The sequence below is a fragment of the Etheostoma spectabile genome, chromosome 7 (assembly GCF_008692095.1).
Source record: "Etheostoma spectabile isolate EspeVRDwgs_2016 chromosome 7, UIUC_Espe_1.0, whole genome shotgun sequence".
In the NCBI taxonomy this organism is placed as follows: Eukaryota; Metazoa; Chordata; class Actinopteri; order Perciformes; family Percidae; genus Etheostoma; species Etheostoma spectabile.
The window spans coordinates 25,814,617-25,832,932 of NC_045739.1; the positions used below are offsets into that span (position 1 = coordinate 25,814,617).

At 41.2% G+C, this 18,316-nt stretch overlaps 1 protein-coding gene across 1 annotated transcript in view; it reads right to left on the minus strand.

Moving 5' to 3' along the window:
* Nucleotides 1-18,316, minus strand: part of rnf139 (ring finger protein 139) — a 28,749-nt gene that overhangs the window by 2,945 nt on the left and 7,488 nt on the right. Inside the window, exon 4 of the mRNA XM_032520442.1 lies at nucleotides 1,297-1,403. Within this exon, the coding sequence (XP_032376333.1) occupies nucleotides 1,297-1,403 (107 nt within the window). The remainder of the gene's footprint in view (nucleotides 1-1,296; nucleotides 1,404-18,316) is intronic.

An 18,316-nucleotide genomic window follows, 5' to 3' on the forward strand; every position in this document is an offset into this window, starting at 1 on the left:
TTTACTTCGATTCTCATTAAATTTCCCGAGCCGACAGCATCACAAACGCTACGACTTTCTTCTGTGAGTTTTAAACACTGACTTTATGAAATCAGTTTTAAAGTGTTTTAAGAGCTGCAAAGCTCTCGGGAATTTGTCTGCAACAGTGGAATTGCTTGAAAAGTTGTTTGGTGTAAGGTCGGCATTAGACTTAAGAAAGTTTAATGCCAATTAGAAGTTAAAATAAGACCTTAAGTCCCTGTAGATTAGGGGTTACGATGTCGAGCATGAACTGCTCCAACTGTCTAGTTAGAGGGCCTTTGATAAAAAAGGCTTAAATATGCAAACCTTGTTTTTAGTAATGAGCAATGGCATACACCTATGCACAATAGGCTTGACCCCCATATACAATTATATTATGAAATTATATAAAATATTTAACAAATGTAATAACAAATCTGTATATAAAAAATAAAATATGACTTTATAAAAAATATTAAAAAAAAACGTATTGGTAAGAAACACAAAAAAAATACCTCAGAGCGACACTAAGTGGAAATAATTGAACAAATCTAGACATTTATAATACATGATGATGATAAGTCAACATGGCACAATATAAGGTTACTGTGTTGTATTAAACTGGTGTTTTTCGAGGCTTTAAGAAGCTTTTGTTAATTGTGCTTTGGTGTGAAAGGTGGAGAAAGTCGCACAGGAAGTCAAAATGTCAACAATGGAAGAAAGCAAAAAGGAAAGAATCATCAAAGAAGGTAAACGCTCAGAAACCCATTCAGCATAGAATCGTGAATGGTTATAAGACTCTTTGTTGGGTTGAAGGGTCGTTGTCTTGCTCCCCCCAAGCGCCTGTGAGCGGAAAAACCACAAGTACACAAGACACAAGGGGATGTGTGTGTGTGTGTGTGTGTGTGTGTGTGTGTGTGTGTGTGTGTGAGAAACAGCATAGAATTGTGAGCATCCGCTGTCTGTGTCATGTGTCTAAGATCCCATTCTACATTCACTAATTATACTCTACTCATTAAAAGGACCACTCTCTTGCTTTCTCTGCACACACACACACACACACACACACACACACACGCACACGCACACGCACACGCACACGCACGCACACGCTAGGGGGGAGCGAGACGACGACCCTTCAACCCAACAAAGAGTCTTATAACCAGTCCAATGACTCCGTTCAGGTAAATTAAGGTAAAAAAAAAACAAACAAAAAAAACCAGCATAGTTTCCCTTTAATCATCAATCTGTTAATCAACCGGGAGACTGGAGGCGGGGCATCCTGCAGGGACCTACCAGGCGTTCCTCAGGGTTCAGGCTGCTGAGGCCGGTCTGCAGAGCCAGGATGAAGAACAGGACAGGAGCCACGAAGCCTAGACGCTTATCCTCCTCCTCGGTCGAACCTGGGGGGTCAAAATGAGACGAAACATTAAATGTACATATTAAAACCAAACACAGCCCGTATATATAAAAAATAGTATAAAATATAAAAATATATACAAATGAGTCAAAAACGTTACACTCGGAAGCATTCTCATAGCCGTATATAATGGAGTATAGAGTGTTGTACACACACCACGCAAAGACACACACACACCACACCAAAGACACACACACACACGCGGCAAGACCCCCACCACATGCAAGACACCCACGCCAAAGACACAACACACACCAACGCAAAGCACACACATGCACACACACACGCACACACAGAGACCAGACACAGACACCCTAAACCAGATGAAGACACTATGAAGGCCAGGATGCTGAGGCGAGGTAGTGAGCGAACACACACACCACACACACACACACACAACACCACACACACACACCCACACCCAGCCACCCCGCCACAGCCACAGCCACAGCCACCTCCACACACACACCATGAAGCCAGGATGCTGAGGCCGAGGTAGTGTGCGACGGAGGAGATGCCCGGCGCTCATCCCCAGCACGGTTATGGTGGAATCACAGCCGGAGATGTATCAGTTGCTGGTCAGTCCCAGAACACGTCCCGCCAGCAGGTAACCCTGGGGAACGAGCAGGAACCACGCTACGCATGTCACCACGACTTATAACTCACTCTCTTATGTTCAGACATTCAGATCAGGCAGTCTCGAGGTTTCTGTCTAAAAAGGGAGTTTTCCTCACCACCGTGCAATAACGCTGTGAAGTGTCTTGAATACTCTCGTTGTATGTGATACTAAAATGAAATTTAATTGCTCCTACATTATAATGAGATTTTAGCATCAGACTTAATTCTGCTTTCCAAGGAAAAACAAACTCGGCGTGCTTTACGTGGCTCTGGTTGGCATCGCTTCCCTCAGATTTTGCAGACGTGCATTAATCTGCAGTGGTAACCTAATCAACCTAAAAACCTTTTTGAAGTCACACAGAAGAATGCAATTTAATTTTTCCAGTCATCCTTGAAGAACGATGACAAAAAAAGTGATGACAAGGCTTATAATTATTATAAGCCTTACACGTACATTACTTAGAGACATTTAAAAATCATTTTTGTCGTACTAAGAAGGACTTCATTTGAGTAATTTCCTGCAGTCCACATCTATCCACAGAGATGTCTTGCTGTAAGTAAGGAGCTGATCTGGGATCAGCAGTCACCCAGATCCAACATTATATGAACACAATGATTAAGCTATTACACCATTTCAGTAGATGTGTAGTTTTTATATGCAAGTTTGCAAAATGCAGTTCACTAAGTTGGATGTACTAAGCTGAAGACATATTTTAGTTACTTTATTTACGTAATTTATTTTATTTAGACACAAACACGGTGTGCAGCTGTATTATTTAGGCAAGTACTAGTACCGACCGGGACTCGGTATCGGCACATATTCATTTTAAAAAAGGATTGGGGATCAGGGGTCAAAGATAGGGACATCCTACTTGTGGTTTATAGATTTCCATATCGTCTCCCACGGCAACTTGTAACCCCACAGAAAAAATTTAAGAAATAACTGTCTACAGCCGGCAGGACATTCAGGATCTTTGTAAACCAGAGTCCCTCTAAGGCTTTTTGGAGGACTGAAATTCAGTGAATTTAACACTTATAGACCTGCAGAAATCCAGATTTTTTTTTTTTTTTTTAGATTATTTTGACAGTAAAACTGAAGAATTTGAACAAATTTGAAATAAATCTGGGCGCTAAACCTCCATATCTGGGCGTGCACTCTACCAGCTCCCCTCCTGGCATCCATATGTCCTTAGGTTTTAGGATTGATCGACTTAGATAGCCTATTAAAAGGAGTTTGGGGGATTGAATAGATAACCTGATTACAATGGAGTTTGATTGGTAATATCCTGATTAAAATGGAGTTTGATTGCAGATAATACTATTAAAAGGATTTGAATTGACAATAACCTGATTAAAAGGAGTTGGTGTGTGTGATGGAGTTTGTATGTGATAGATCCTGATTAAAAGGAGTTGATTGACAGATACCTGATTAAAAGGAGTTTGATTGATGATTGGGTTTGTTGACGTTGTCCTGATTAAAAGGAGTTTGATTGACAATAACCTGATTAAAAGGAGTTTGAATTGACAGATAACCTGATTAAAAGGAGTTTGATTGATAGATTGAGTTTGATTGACAGATGTCCTGATTACAAGAGTTTTGATTGATAGATTGGAGTTTGATTGACAGATTCTGATTAAAAGGTTTGTTGACAGATGTCCTGATTAAAAGGAGTTTTGATTGACAGATACCTGATTTAAGAGTTGATCGAAAATTCGACAGATATCCTGATTAAAGGATTTGAATGGTTCTGATCTCACCTGCGAGTCGGAGATCCCTCCTCCGCGACGCCCCCCGTGCATCTCCGCTGCTCCCTCCTCACCGCCGCACCACCGTAGACCAGAGCAGCGCTGGTGGTGACCCGCGTCAGCCAGAACCCCCCAGCACGTCGGGGAAACCGGATCCTCCTTCCACGTGTCCCTCAAGCAGTCAGCTGCAGCCCGTAATCCGGTACATGTGCCGCACCAGCAGGTACACGTACCGGCACGAGTATAGAACCACTGAGCCTCGCGGCCAGGCACCGGCGGTGTTGAGCGCAGCGCCAGCCCGAGACACGCCACCAGCTGCCGGACGTCGCGCGGCAGCTCGATCATCGCCCCCACAGGGATCATGTGACCAGGACCACCAGGCGGCAAACCGACTGCCGGTTGAGCAGGAACACTAGCCCACGCCGAAAACTGCTGGCGGCGCCATGCCCAGCCACAGCGTCGGCCCGTTTCTGGCAACAGCCTGAACCCCAGCGCCGCCTTGTAGTACGCGCTGTAGAAGTCTATGTGCGGGTGGCGTAGTAGTTGATGAGGACCGCCCATGCCGGGAGGACGGCAAAGAAGAGGGTGTAGACTTGACAAGGCCTTCTGGGAGAGCAGCACACCACGCTGGAGATGAGCACACCTGAAACACACACGAGAGTTAGAAAAGGTGGAAAACTGTGAACAAAAGATGAACTTCAATTTGTCTTGGGCATTTTTTTATTACTTTGATTCTCTTAACCTCATGTTGTCCCTCGGGTCAAATTGACCCATTTTCCTATATCAATGTTCTTTTTATATTCCCCAAAATAACATGATGATTCCACACAACACTATTTGGGTGATTTTGAGGGGTAATTTGGGTCTTATTCAATTTATAGCACTTGAAAAACAAATTGAAGTGGTTTGTTTTAATAGTATTGAGTTAAAAGTTGACAATTCCAGTCTGTGATTATCCATCACATCCATTCCTTTAATTTTGTCTCATAATTCCTAATTTCTGCTTTCTAACTCAAACATTATGTTCATTTCCTTAATTATTTACTGACATAATTCCAAAATAACTGTACAGCTAAATTAATAAGTTCGTGTTACGTGCGTCACAAACATTGAAAACCAGCCCAAAGTGAAAAAGGAGAAAAAAAAGGGACAAAAACGTAAGAAAAAGTTAAAAACATGATTAAAAGCCCAAAAAACTTTTAATTTTTATTTTGACGGGAAGGCAACACAAGGGTTAATTTTACGAGCAATGCATCACAAACGACTGTCTTCTGTGAAACTTAAACTAGACTGTATAATAGGTTTAATTGCTCTTCATCGAGGCCTCTGTGTCTACAGGCTCGTGGTGATGCACAATGTGCTATAGGTGCCAACGGAAATCCATGTTTGTTACTGCCAATATGTTTTGTGTTTGTCATGGTTGTGGTGCAATAATCATGCAGAGAATCTGATTTCAATTCAAGCAACAAAATAAATAAATCTGATTCATTTTTTCCCCGCAGTGTGCAGGCCTGGTTCACTGACTAATGGATTAGGGCACTGAACTAGTTTGGTAAGACGCGCTTCTGGATGTCAACATTTGAATCATGTTGATTTTATTGAAGATAGATAGATAGATAGATAGATAGATAGATAGAGATAGATAGATATAGATATTAGATATAGATATTAGACAGAAGACAGACAAGATATCGATGATATATGTATAGATAGATAGATAGATATGATGATGATATAGATACTAGATAGATAGATAGTAATGATAGATAGTAGATAGATAGATATGTAATAGTATTGATAGATAGTAATAATAGATGATAGATATGTAGATAGTAGATGATAAATAGATAGATATGTAGTAGTAGTAGATAGATAGATATTGATCCAAAAAAAATGGAAATTACAGTGTTAACAGTGTTACCAGCAGCACCACATACATCAGTCACACAACACTAAATATAAATGAGATACTAGGAAAAAAATATACATAAATACGTATACACTGAACAATAATAGGAATAAAAAAAGAACAAAATTTAAATATTACACAGGATGGGAAAACAAATGAGCAACTGCTTAAATATGCTAAATACTATGCTAAATATGCTAAATGTATGCTAAAATGTAAATGAACCAATTGTGCAGGTTGTGCCTAGTGCATAGTGTGGTGTCTAAAAGTCTCGTCCAGCCACCCAGTGATGACACGTTTAAAGAGTTTTATTCCGGGGGTTATTGCTTTGGGGACTTTTCCAAAAGTTCTGTGTTTGTTATAATTCCGGGAAAACCTCCTGGTTTAGTGCTGATACTAACACAAAAACATGTGTGCTAGAGAAAGATAGACTGTTGACTGACCCACTTAAAAAAAAAGATCCTTGTTTTGGCTCATGGCCTCTCCAAACGCAGACCGCTCTTGGCCCACACCAAATGACTTCCATGGGCTACGCGTCAAAGTCTACAAAAGGCAACAGAGGTGTGTACTGGTGGTTGTTTGTCTGTGCAGGCTTTCTGCAATGACAAACCTTAGGATAAGCTTACAAATCGATCTTTGTTGAGGATAAACCGCTGCGAGGATCAGTAGACTATTTCGGCATGAAAAGCTTCAGCTACTGTATGACTGCACGTTCCAGGAATGTTGTTGCTATAACTCAATTAAATGTTTTTCGATGAGGTGAAGTGTGTGATGAATAAGGGAGAGGAGATGGAGACAAGAAAGGAGTGAAGCAAGTAGCTAGGAGGTCAGGGACGGCAGGAAAGGGGATAGAATAGTGGAGGTTTTTATGAGTTCATGACAGGGAATCTGTAAAAGAAAGTGAAAGTGCACCAGACTTAAACAACGACAGCTCAAAGCATGTCAATTGATCATGATTTCTTCCATTTTGCATTAGATTATGAATACTTTATAAAAGGATATGTGGTGATAGAGGTGAAATGATTAGTCGATAGACAAAATTATTGCAGCTTGTTAATATCTGTTGAAGGTGTATTATGAGTTCCTGCATGGTTTCAGGGCTATTCATATTTGTCTAAAATCAGAGGCGTTCTCTCCTTGATCCGCTAGCTTTCCTGATACACTGTGAAAAAGGTCAAACAAACCTCGAGGCACAGCCTGTGCACCAAAACACACAACCACTCAAGCCAATCGCCGACAGATGGTTGGGGGTGAGTGACAGTCAGTTAGTCTGACGAAGGGGTAAGCCACTCCACAAAGAGTAGCTCTTATGGCGCCATTTTGATGCTACCTGGCAATCACCTGCAGCTAGCATTCCTGACTGCCATTCATTTGGTGACACTTTGACAGCAAATAACTTCACATATGAGCATTTAAAGACTCTATTTGTCCGTGTTCCTTCTAAAGAAAATACAATGTATGAAAGGCTCCATTACCTATACTCATGTTATGGCTCCGTAGCAGACGTTGGACATGTTTTTGTCCAGCCTTGTTTCCGTATTTGTTGCTGACGTCTTGTAAATGTCTTGGTCCTTATGTAAATGTATTGTTGTTTTAGTGTCTGAATTTTATCTTCCCCCATCGATGTCTGCATTAATGTCTGCCTGACGGACGTACCGGGTGTTATGTGTTATGCAGAACAGGAACCGCTGAAACCAGATTTTTAAACTGAGTCAGCCCGATTTTACTTGTAGTAATGTTATTTTTTTCTAACTTTCCTGTATAATAAAAAATATGAATGCCTGATTTTGGTAAAAATAGGCTAACGATTGGTGTCAACCACGCGACTTACAGTTTTCGACTTACATTAGCGTTTGGTTTACTTACTATTGTTAACTAGCATTTAAGTTAGTACTAATTAGCCTGTGTCTCTACGTGTATCTCCTTAAATGTACCTACGCTCTGTTTGTTTTTAAATTTACTTGGACGTCAAACAGAAATTGACCTGCCCTGTGGCCAGTGATTTCAAAATATACCAGCCACTCAATGATTACTATTGTGTTTTTTAGCAGGTTAGTGAAGCAAAACTAGCAGCCACTGGCCTATTTTCCACGCATTTGACTCGGGTGCTAATTTCCAATCATGGTTCTAATTTATACATGTAAATATTTTTGTGTTATTTTTGTCTGTTCTAGGTAGTAAACCGAATATTTGAGTTGGGTCGGTTAGTCAGACCAAAACAAGAAATTTAAGTCAATTAGGACCATTGATGAATCAAGAATGAAATTAAGACACTATTGCAGCCCTAGTGGTTTAATGTCATATAAATTAGGTCCCATCCCCCCTGCCACACCAGTGTACACAGAGTCAGACCATGGTTAAATATTGGGTTCCGGGGAAAAGTATTATATTTTGACAGGCGAAGGCGGGCGCTAAAGCCCCGGGGCAGTTTCTTTAGGGACACGGAATTGACACGACCACCTGTGATTTATACCTGACTTAGCGGTAGTCTAGACAGCTAGATAGCGAGTTGCAGCAATCAAATAGACTGAATTAGAGTGAATAAAAACTAAACACGGTGTCAAACAACCAGGCGTGCATCTATGTTACTGCCAGTGGCTTAATCGGCTTTGGTGTGTTTGTGTGTGTGTGACAGGTACATAGCTTCACACTGCTGACTAACTCACGGCTAACGTAGCAAGCTAACGCTAGCTGTCAGTTTTGCTGGGTGTGTTGACACAGTTTTCGGAGGCTTTTAAAAACACGACTTTTAAAACACTACCCATGACTCTGACGACCACCTCCCCATCACCCCGCCCCATCCCGACCCGGGGTCGTGTAAGAGTTAAACAATGGCGTCGATAATAAAGATACAGGGAACTCGCAGAGCACATCAAGCACCGCTAAGGCCTGCTGGCCTAGCCGGGCTTGGAGAGGTCGCATGCGGCTTCAGAGGAGGGCTACAGGCCTGGGAGCCCCGGACTATCCGTGCAACATTCAAATAACATTAAAGTTCCTCGGCAGAACCTCGCTGTCGCTTTGCTTATGCTTGGCGTTTATTTAAGTGGCTGGAACCTGCTCCCGTCCGCCATGTCTCCACGGCTCCACTCCTGTTGCTCTATTTTCTCTTGTAATGTCGTGGTGTCTTCCCATTTGAAATGTCACCGCCAACACATAAGTTCTCCTCAGAGTCCCTGTCTCCTCGTGGCCTGCTGGGAAATATTAGGATCTCCTAGAAAATGTCAACCACCTTGCTTTGAGTTGCTTGTAAACACCGGCAGAAGTTGCCAGTTGCCCCCACAGGCTGTTGGGTTCGACGTGACGTGACTACGTCACACCAGTAAGGGTGTGGCAGCGAGCGCATTTAGTACTGAAAATAATATTGAAAACGACAAATAATGCAAAACACACAGTTACCCCCAATTTCACTGCTTTTTTAATTGAACTCAAGAGTATATTAAGTTCTCAAAGTTTAGGACATGCCAAAAGAACCACACTTATGTGTTGTTCAGACACACACACACACACACACCAACACCACACACACACACACACACACACACCACGACACCACCACACACACCCACACACAACACACACACAACACAAACAGGTGATCTGGTTCACATCAGCTTGAGCTGAGAACAGTTTGATGGTGTATTTAACAGACACAGACACAGACACCGACAACACAGCAGACACACACACACACCCAGACACACACACACACAAACACATACTGGTCCATCATCAGCTCGAGCTGAAGAACACTTTGATGGTGTTTACCACACAACACACTACACCCACACAAACACACACACACACACACCACATACACAACACACACACCACACACACACCCACACACTGGTTCATCATCGCTCGAGCTGAAGAAATTGATGGTGTTGTTGTAGACGGCGTGGCCAGCCCATCGGGTCCCTCCCTCGCTGCTGCCATCACCTCTAGAACGTGTGGTGAACCGGACAGACAACAAACTTAATTGATTTGTTTGTTGTTGTTTTGTTGGTTTGTTGTGTTGTTTAATAAAAAAGTATAAAAAACTTACTTGTGAATTGAAAAAAACGACTTTGCTCGCTGCACAATTTCCGTGAGCCGAGAATTTCCTGATTGACACGTCGTTGTCCAGCAGGCCGCCTCTTCATTCTCGTTGGGAGAGCTATTTAAGTAGCCGCACGTGATTTTACGCACCGTAACGGCAAGGAGGCGATACCAGAGTTAAGTAACAGACATTGATGCATTCAATGTTAGGACCTAGGTGTAAGGACTCTAGTAGGCCATAAGGCATTAAAGAGACCAGATACGTTTAGGGCCCGTCTAATAAGAGACTCAATACGTGCATAATTTAAAGCTGCAGTTCATTGGCCCAGTGAAAAGAGATATAGTATGGAATGGTCTTAGGATAGATAGTTAGGCCCGTTAAGACTTCAGAACAGACCAGGTCTATAGAGACTGTACATTACACTAGGTTAATAGGACGACCAGTGACATAAGGGTCTATAAGGACAACGTATAGGACCTAAGGTCATTAGAGCTGACGTTGGGACCACTAGGTAGAAAAGGTTGGATACGTATAACATATCAGTAGAGCTTCAGTACAGTATTAGACCTAATATCAAAGTAGATAAAGTTGGCCTAAAGGTTTAAAAGAGACTTCTCTGAGGCGAACCACTAGGTCATTAAAGACAGATGTATGTAGCACTAAGTCTATAGGACAGTACGTTTAGACCACATCTAAAAGGCACTATACGTCAGGACCACTAGTCATTAAGATTCAGAACGATGGACACTAGTCTATATAAGAATGATCAGGCCATAAGGTCTATAAGCTCATAAGATGGGGACCTAAGGTATTAATCAGTAGTTAGGCCTATCATCTCAAAAGGACTTCAGTGATTAGGCCCTAAGTCTAGGCTTCAGTCTTAGAATAAGGTATATAGGACTCAGACGTTGGGCCATACAAAAAGAGACTTCAACAGTATTAGATAGTATATAGACTCAGATACATAAGGCACTAGTAAAGACTTAGATAAGAAGGACCAGTCATTAAACTTCAGATCAGTATTATAGGATAGAGGACTTCAGTCAGTATAGGACCCTAGGTCTTATAAGAGACTTCAGATACTAGGCACGTTATAAGGACTCAGACCGAAGGGACCTAAGGCTATAGACTACAGATAGGACCACTAAGTTAAAGACTAGAACGTATAGACTAGGGTCTATAGGATCTTCGATCGTAGGGGACATACTATTAAAGAGACTTCAGAGATACAGTATTAGGGGACCCTACAGGTTCTAATAAGAGACTTCAGATACAGTATTTAGGGGACCACAAGGGTCTATATAAAAGAGACTTCAGATACAGTATTGGGGACCACACGGTCTATATAAAAGGACTTCAGATTACAGTATTAGGGGACCACTAAGGCTAATAAAGAGAACTTCAGATACATTATTCGGGGACCACTAAGGTTATTAACAGAGACTTTCAGATACAGTATTAGGGGATCCAGTAAGGTCTATTGATGACAATGAGACTTCGAATACAGTATCTCAGGGGCCACTAAGGTCTATATAAAGAGACTTCGATACAGTATTCGGGGCCACTAAGGTCGATATAAAAGATCTCAGATACAGTATTGGGGACCACTAAGGTCTAATAAAGAGTCAGAACAATTGGGCACGAGTCTATATAAGAGACTGAGCTACAGTATTAGAAGAGAGACCACGTATTAGGTCCTTAATACTTCAAACATATGGAATAGGTAAAACTCCAGATACGGATTATTGGGACCACTTAAGTCTATATAAAGAGACTTCAGATACAGTATAGGGACCCCGACTAGGTCTATATAAGAGACTTCAGATACAGTATTAGGGGACCACACGGTCTATATAAAAGAGACTTCAGCTACAGTATTAGGGACCACTAAGAGATAGACTCAGTATAAGTTAGGGGCACTATTCTATATAGAGTTAGACGATTAGGGACCACTAAGGTCTCTATAAGTAGAAAGTATAGAACACGGTCTAACTCAGATACAGTATTAGGGCCCTCAGAGGAATAAAGGCTAAACTAAGGGCCCAGTAGCTAAGAATAACAGTAAGGCGACCATGTCTACAAAGAGCTAGAACAGTATGGACTAGGTGGAATCAGCTACTAATTAGGGGTCATAGGTATACTAAGAAAGGAACTTCAGATCAGTATTAGGGGACCACTAAGGTCTATCTAAAAGAGACTTCAGATACAGTATTAGGGCCACTAACGGTCTATATACAAGAGACTGTCAGATACAGTTTAGGGGAACACTAAGGTCTATTATAAAAGAACTTCAGATACAGATTAGGGGACCAATAAGGTCTTATAACAGAGAATCCTTCAGTATACAGTATTCGGGGACACCTAGCGTCAGATATAAGAGACTTCAGATACAGTACTTCAGGGACCACCGAAGGTCTATATAAAGAGACTTCAGATACCAGTATTAGGGACCACTAAGGTCTATACAAAGCGGACGTCAGATACAGTATTAGGGACCACTAAGGCTATAAAGAGACTTCAGATACAGTATTAGGGGACCACTAAGGTCTATATAAAAGAGACTTCAGATACATATTAGGGGACACACAAGGTCTATATAAAAGAGATTCAGATACAGTGATTAGGGCCACTAAGGTTATATAAAAGAACTTCAGATACAGTATTAGGGGACCATAAGGACTATAAAAGAGATTCAGATACAGCTATAGAGACACAGTAAGGTCCTAATACCAAGAGACTTCAGATACATTATTAGGGGACCATCGAGGCTATATAAAAGGACTTCAGCATACAGTATTAGGGACCACTACGGTCATATAAAAGAGACTTCAGATAATTTTAGGACCACTAAGGTCTATAAAAACGAACGTCAGATACAGTTTAGGGGCCACTAAGGTCTATATTAAAAGAGACTTTCCGATACAGTATTAGGGAACCACTAAGGTCTATATAAAAGAGACGTCAGATACAGTATTAGGGACACGAAGGCTATACTAAGATAGACTTCAGATACAGTATACGACACTAAGGTATATAAAGAGACTTCAGATTACAGTATAGGGACCAATAAGTCTATAACAAGAGACTTCAGATACAGTATTAGTGTACACTAAGGGTCTATAAAAGGAACTCCAGATACTGTGATAGGGACCACTAGAGTTATATATAAGAGACTTCAGATACAGTGTTAGGGACACTAAGGTCTTTACAACGATGTTTTCTACCTTGTGTTATGATTACCTGTAGCATTTGAGATTTTTGTTTAAGTAAAGTGCATTTACAACATAAAATGTTTATTATTTTTATATTACATTAATGGCCAGATTTTTTCAACATATCAATCCCAGTAAAATTGGCTGCAACCCACCTGTTCTATCATGAGTCTCTCAGGGGATAGACTTCATGGCTCAATATTGGCCTCGTTTCAAGATACTGAAAAATAGCACATCACGGATTTTTAACACACAGTTAATTGCAGTACTGTTATTATATGTCGTTAAACTTATCTTCAACTTAATAAATGAAAAACTGAGGTTTAAAACCTCCTAAAAACGTCTATTGTCCATTAGTCATGTAAGCTCCGCATTTCATAACATTTTGAAATTACAGAAGTACATTTTTCACACTTGTCCATCATATAATAAGTGATGACTTCATTTTTCTCCTCCATATTATCAAAGTTAGCAGCTACGGATTTTTTTGTCTTTTTGACTATAGAATGAACTTTATGTCCAGCAAGGCCGCAAAATCCTCTTTGGTCTCACCAAACAGATAAAACACGTTATTATATAAACGCCAAACCCATACACACACATTCAGTACACCACAGTTTACTATATGCTTCTCTTAGAAAGTGGCGTTCAGTTATTAAAGCTTTAGTGCGAATTTTGATAGTGGAGCGCCGTTACTATTCATCCCGTTGCCAGGTGCGTTGCTACAAGCTAATTAAGACATCAGTCCACACCAATCTCTCTGGATCCAGCGGTGACTGTGTTCAAAAAGCGGGCGTCCGTGAAGTGAAGTAAGGAATCTCTTCTAAAGAGTCATCATGTTCTTGTTGTAATCCTCCGTGGTTCTCTTGGCTACTAGCAACTGCGTGCAGGAGGGTGGTGGCGCATGGGCGATCACGAAGATTTGTTCATGCGGACGGCTCCGACCGTGTTGTTGTCATTACTTTGAATTCCTCATGGGTGGGGGGGGGGGGAACAGAAACTACGCACTGTAGCTTTGAAGACACCTACACACTGATCCATTTTTTCCTGATGGGGAGGGCGGGCCGCCAGACAACCACTGCACCACCCACGACGTCGCTCAAAACTATCGCGGTGCCTGCGCTGAAATTCAAATTACGCCAACTTTGATCCTTTGCCCTAACCTCTCCCTACCTTGCAGGTTGAGCCCAATGTGGTTCTGTCAGGTAGGTTTTTTGGTGTAAGCTAAAAACAAAATCCTCTCACCATCAGTTATCCCAAATGTAGATCCAGGTCAATGAGCGGGGCAGCGGCGTCCTCTGCCCCCTCAAATGAGTGACCTGGAAAAGTTAAGGTCAATCAGCTGCATCAAGATCGAATACTCTAACGCATTCCTCTGAGTTGAAGGGGAATGTTTTGACCCGTTTTTTTTAGAGTGTGGTTGTGTGAGTTACTACTCCATCGTAGTGTGTTAGCCTACATAGCTGTCAGTTACGGTCAGCTACAGTGATTCGTTTGGCATCACCCCCATTTGGAGATAGTGGTGAGAATGTCCCCCCTGCTGTGGACGGGGCAGCAGATAATGTATTTAGACCACTTTAAAAAATGTATATCTGTTAATTGTACGCTATATTTAGAATATGTCTACGGCTTTCTTGTGTCAGGACCCCCTGTTACGACGGGGGACTGGAGGCCGTTATCTCCGCCTCTTCAAAGCCACCAGACTCCTTTGACAAACAGGCATTTTACTCGGCGAACACGGGCGTTGACCGATCTAACCGCTGCCTCCATTGGTAGTTAGTTTGCTCATTCTAACCCTTCGAAACACCAAAGTCACACAATGTACAAACTAACTCACCGATGCAGGCACAGTAAGCGCCACTCGGTGTATAATGTGAGGTAAAATGACAAAGGTGTGGTAAATTTGAGGGGAGGGCGATATATATACGCTTAGTTCTGGTTTCAGTTACATTTATTTTTTGCAACCGCCATTACTTGTAGCTAACAACGGAGAAAGTTCCATGCAACACACACTTCAAAACTGTCCTTAAAAGTCCCATGGACGAAAATTCAACTTTATGCGGTTTTTAACCATTAATATGTGTTCCCCCCACCCCCCCCCCACTGCCTATGGTCCCCCCAGTGGTTAGAAATGGGATTGGATGGTTGTAAACCGACCCGTGTAGTGGCAAGTGGGTCAGAGGCCATCCCCCCCCCCCCCCTCAATAGCTACAGACACAGAAATGGCACATGCTAAGGAAGCATTTGTGGGACTGACTATAGTGCTGGAATTCTTGCACCAGGTGAAATTTTGGGCTCCAAATTATTGTTGTGTGTTTTGCTAAGTTTTCAAAAATTGAAAGGTGTGGAGATTACCATGAATCTCACTATAATCAGCAATTTCTCCACTCTGGAGATAGCTACTGGCCTATAGGAATGGTCAATAAGGGTCCTCCACAGGTAGCCGGATTCACGTGGCCACACGTCTGTTTACGTTAACAACTGATTATGAATCATCCACCAATTTATTAGCTATTTCATGCTTATATTCTATGCAAAAAGGTATCGATTAAGGCTTTAGGCAGCCCTACAACGTTGTGAGCCAGTTTTATGCAACTATTTTATACAATAGTATTAGGGGGTCCACTGCTTGCTCCTCTCTCTCTCTCTCTCTCTCTCTCTCTCTCCTCTCTCTCTCTTGTGTGTTACGTGGTCCTTGGCCTCAAAAAAGCATGGTATGAAGTATAAAACAATGTCCTCACCATCCTCCAACAATCGCTCTCGATTTGCTCCTCATGATGTCTCATGTCAAAGACAGAGAACAGTCAAAAGCTTGTGTACAGAACGCCTGGTGAACCAACCAGTTCCTGGGTGCAGGGACCAGACCCGTTTCCTGGGTACAGGGACCTACAGATCGAACTCCTTGTGGAGTTCCTGCATGGAGGAACATGGCAGACTGGTCTCTCGGCCAGGTCTCACTGCTTCTCAAATATCTGTCCCAGACCACAAGACCAAAGACCTTTTAGACTCTAACCTCCTGCAGAGATGGGCAACATACTCACTTCCAGTACCCAGTAGAAGTAGAGATACTTGTGTTAACAACTACTCTGGTATAGTAGAAGACTGATTTAAGCCATGTTGCAGGTTTAATTTGCAAAGAATTTGTGCAATATTGCTTGTTGTATTAATCATTTTAACTGTTATCCACTGATTCTGATGGCGTTTGGATATAAACGGAACATAATACAAAAAGTAGGCACTATTACTGTGTTTACAATGATTCTCCTTTCCCCCAAAATGCCTTGCATGATTCCATTGGGGAGAAACAGAGCAGCTGTGTTGTCTTGCCACTGGATCTGGCCTTATATGGCTTTTTAGTCTTTTATTATAATCACAGTCTATGGTCTCGACCGAGTCCAGGTGACTTTATTATGTTTATAATATATTGGCGGGAAAGTGACAACCAGCTTATACTTCTTTACTCAAGTAAAAGTAACAAAGTATCAGGCCTGGAAATTTGCTTAAAGTGTAAGTAAAAGTAGAATGAAGAAAATGAACAAGAACAAGCAATCTTTGAACATGGACTTTAATATAATAAATGTCATAGTTTAGGCTCAAATCTTCGAGTCATCTTGTTCTGGTGCGGAAGTGCAACGTGTAGTCCCATCCGATTAGTTTCAACTGAATTTATTTGAAACTAACTAACGAGCCAATTTTGTAAAATGTAAGGAGTAGAAAGTCTGATCTTCGTGTTAAAATGTAAACAGTAAAAAGTAAAATCATCACAAAAATAAATATTAAAGTACACCATCTGAAAATCTACTTGAGGACAGTCACAATTATTTGTACTTCATTATTCCCATCTTCTGACCTCCTGTTATAGTAATCAGCATAGTTTTATATAACTATATATCTTATATATATATAACTATATAATATATATATATGATATTTTATGTATTTATTCGAATTGAGCTGAATGTTTGCTGAATAATCAAATAGTGGATCAACAAAATGAGAGATGAACTGATTTATCAATTTAATACTAATAAACAATTAATAAAATAATATAATGTATACCTTTTAAAGGTGTAGTGTTTAACTTTTTTGATATTACTTCAAACCGTTGCCAAATGAGTTGCTACACTAAGACTATCAACTCCATGGGGGGGGGTGAAACTGTCCGATGGACAGGTGCCCCGAGCATTGGGGGGTTTTCGGGGCCTGCTCAAGAGCACCCCTGGCAATGCCCTGGAGGAAGTTTGCCACTTCACCTCCAGGGCATTGCAAGGTTACGTCAATTGTCCAACAAATGGTCAATCCCTGTTTTATATTTTAGTAAATTTTTTTTTTCATTTTTTTTTTTTTTTTCATACGTTGGGTGTTTTTTTGACCTGTCGCCCGAAAAAACAAGACAAAACCTGTGACCATTCAAATGTCTGTGGGATTTTTTGATACATTTTCTTTTTTTGACAATCAAATCAAAAAACGTCTCCAGGCCTCTAAAAATCCTTAATAGAACACCGAGGGAGAGAAATCTTCAATTTTTAATCTTTCTTATTAAGCGGCTGACAGCTCGTTGCCATACCAATTCAGCACAATTAGATCAGCTTTTTTAATTCTCATAGAAGACAACTAAACCTACTTGATTTGAGTCTCTTTTGGGCAATTCCAATCTTGTCCGAATCTGAACCAGTAGAAAAACACACGGTACCGATCAACATATCACTTCCTCTCATGTTGGTCCTTGGTCCGATTTGACGCATTTTTACTTTTTTTTTAATCACAGAAAAGGGTCCTTTGAAATGACCCACTGAATATGTAAACTTAGAAATATCATTAACTTTGGAAAAAACCATCAAACGAAGCCCCCACAACAATTACTGCACAAGCACACTCCTGGTTGCCAGTAACTCCCGAGTCCGCAACTCTCCGATGGCCACCACCTTTCCTCCGTGGGGCGCAGCCAGCTCCTGCGCCCGATAACAAGTACTCGGGTTCTCCGTTCTGCTCAAACTCGCCGCAGCGGTGGGCTGGCAGCCGACCGTGCAGTAGAACTCATCTGGACCGGTTGAATAGGAAGTACTTAGAAAACTTTAATGTCTCAGAGGGCAATTTGTTGTAAATTGCAGACATATTGACACCTCAACACAACACAGAACCGCTCATTTATGGATGGCTCGTAATTTGTTACTTTATTACATGCAAGAAAATCAATGATTCTGAGGAGAAACCAAAAATGTGTGAGAGAAAATGTTTTTCATACCAATGCAAAAGACAATCTCTCTCAAAAGACCGTTTTTTTAAAACTCTCAATACATTTTTTTGCTATCAATGTGAAAACAAATTTCTAAAAAAACAAAAGTGTTTTCTCCCAAAAGGAAAATCTGTCA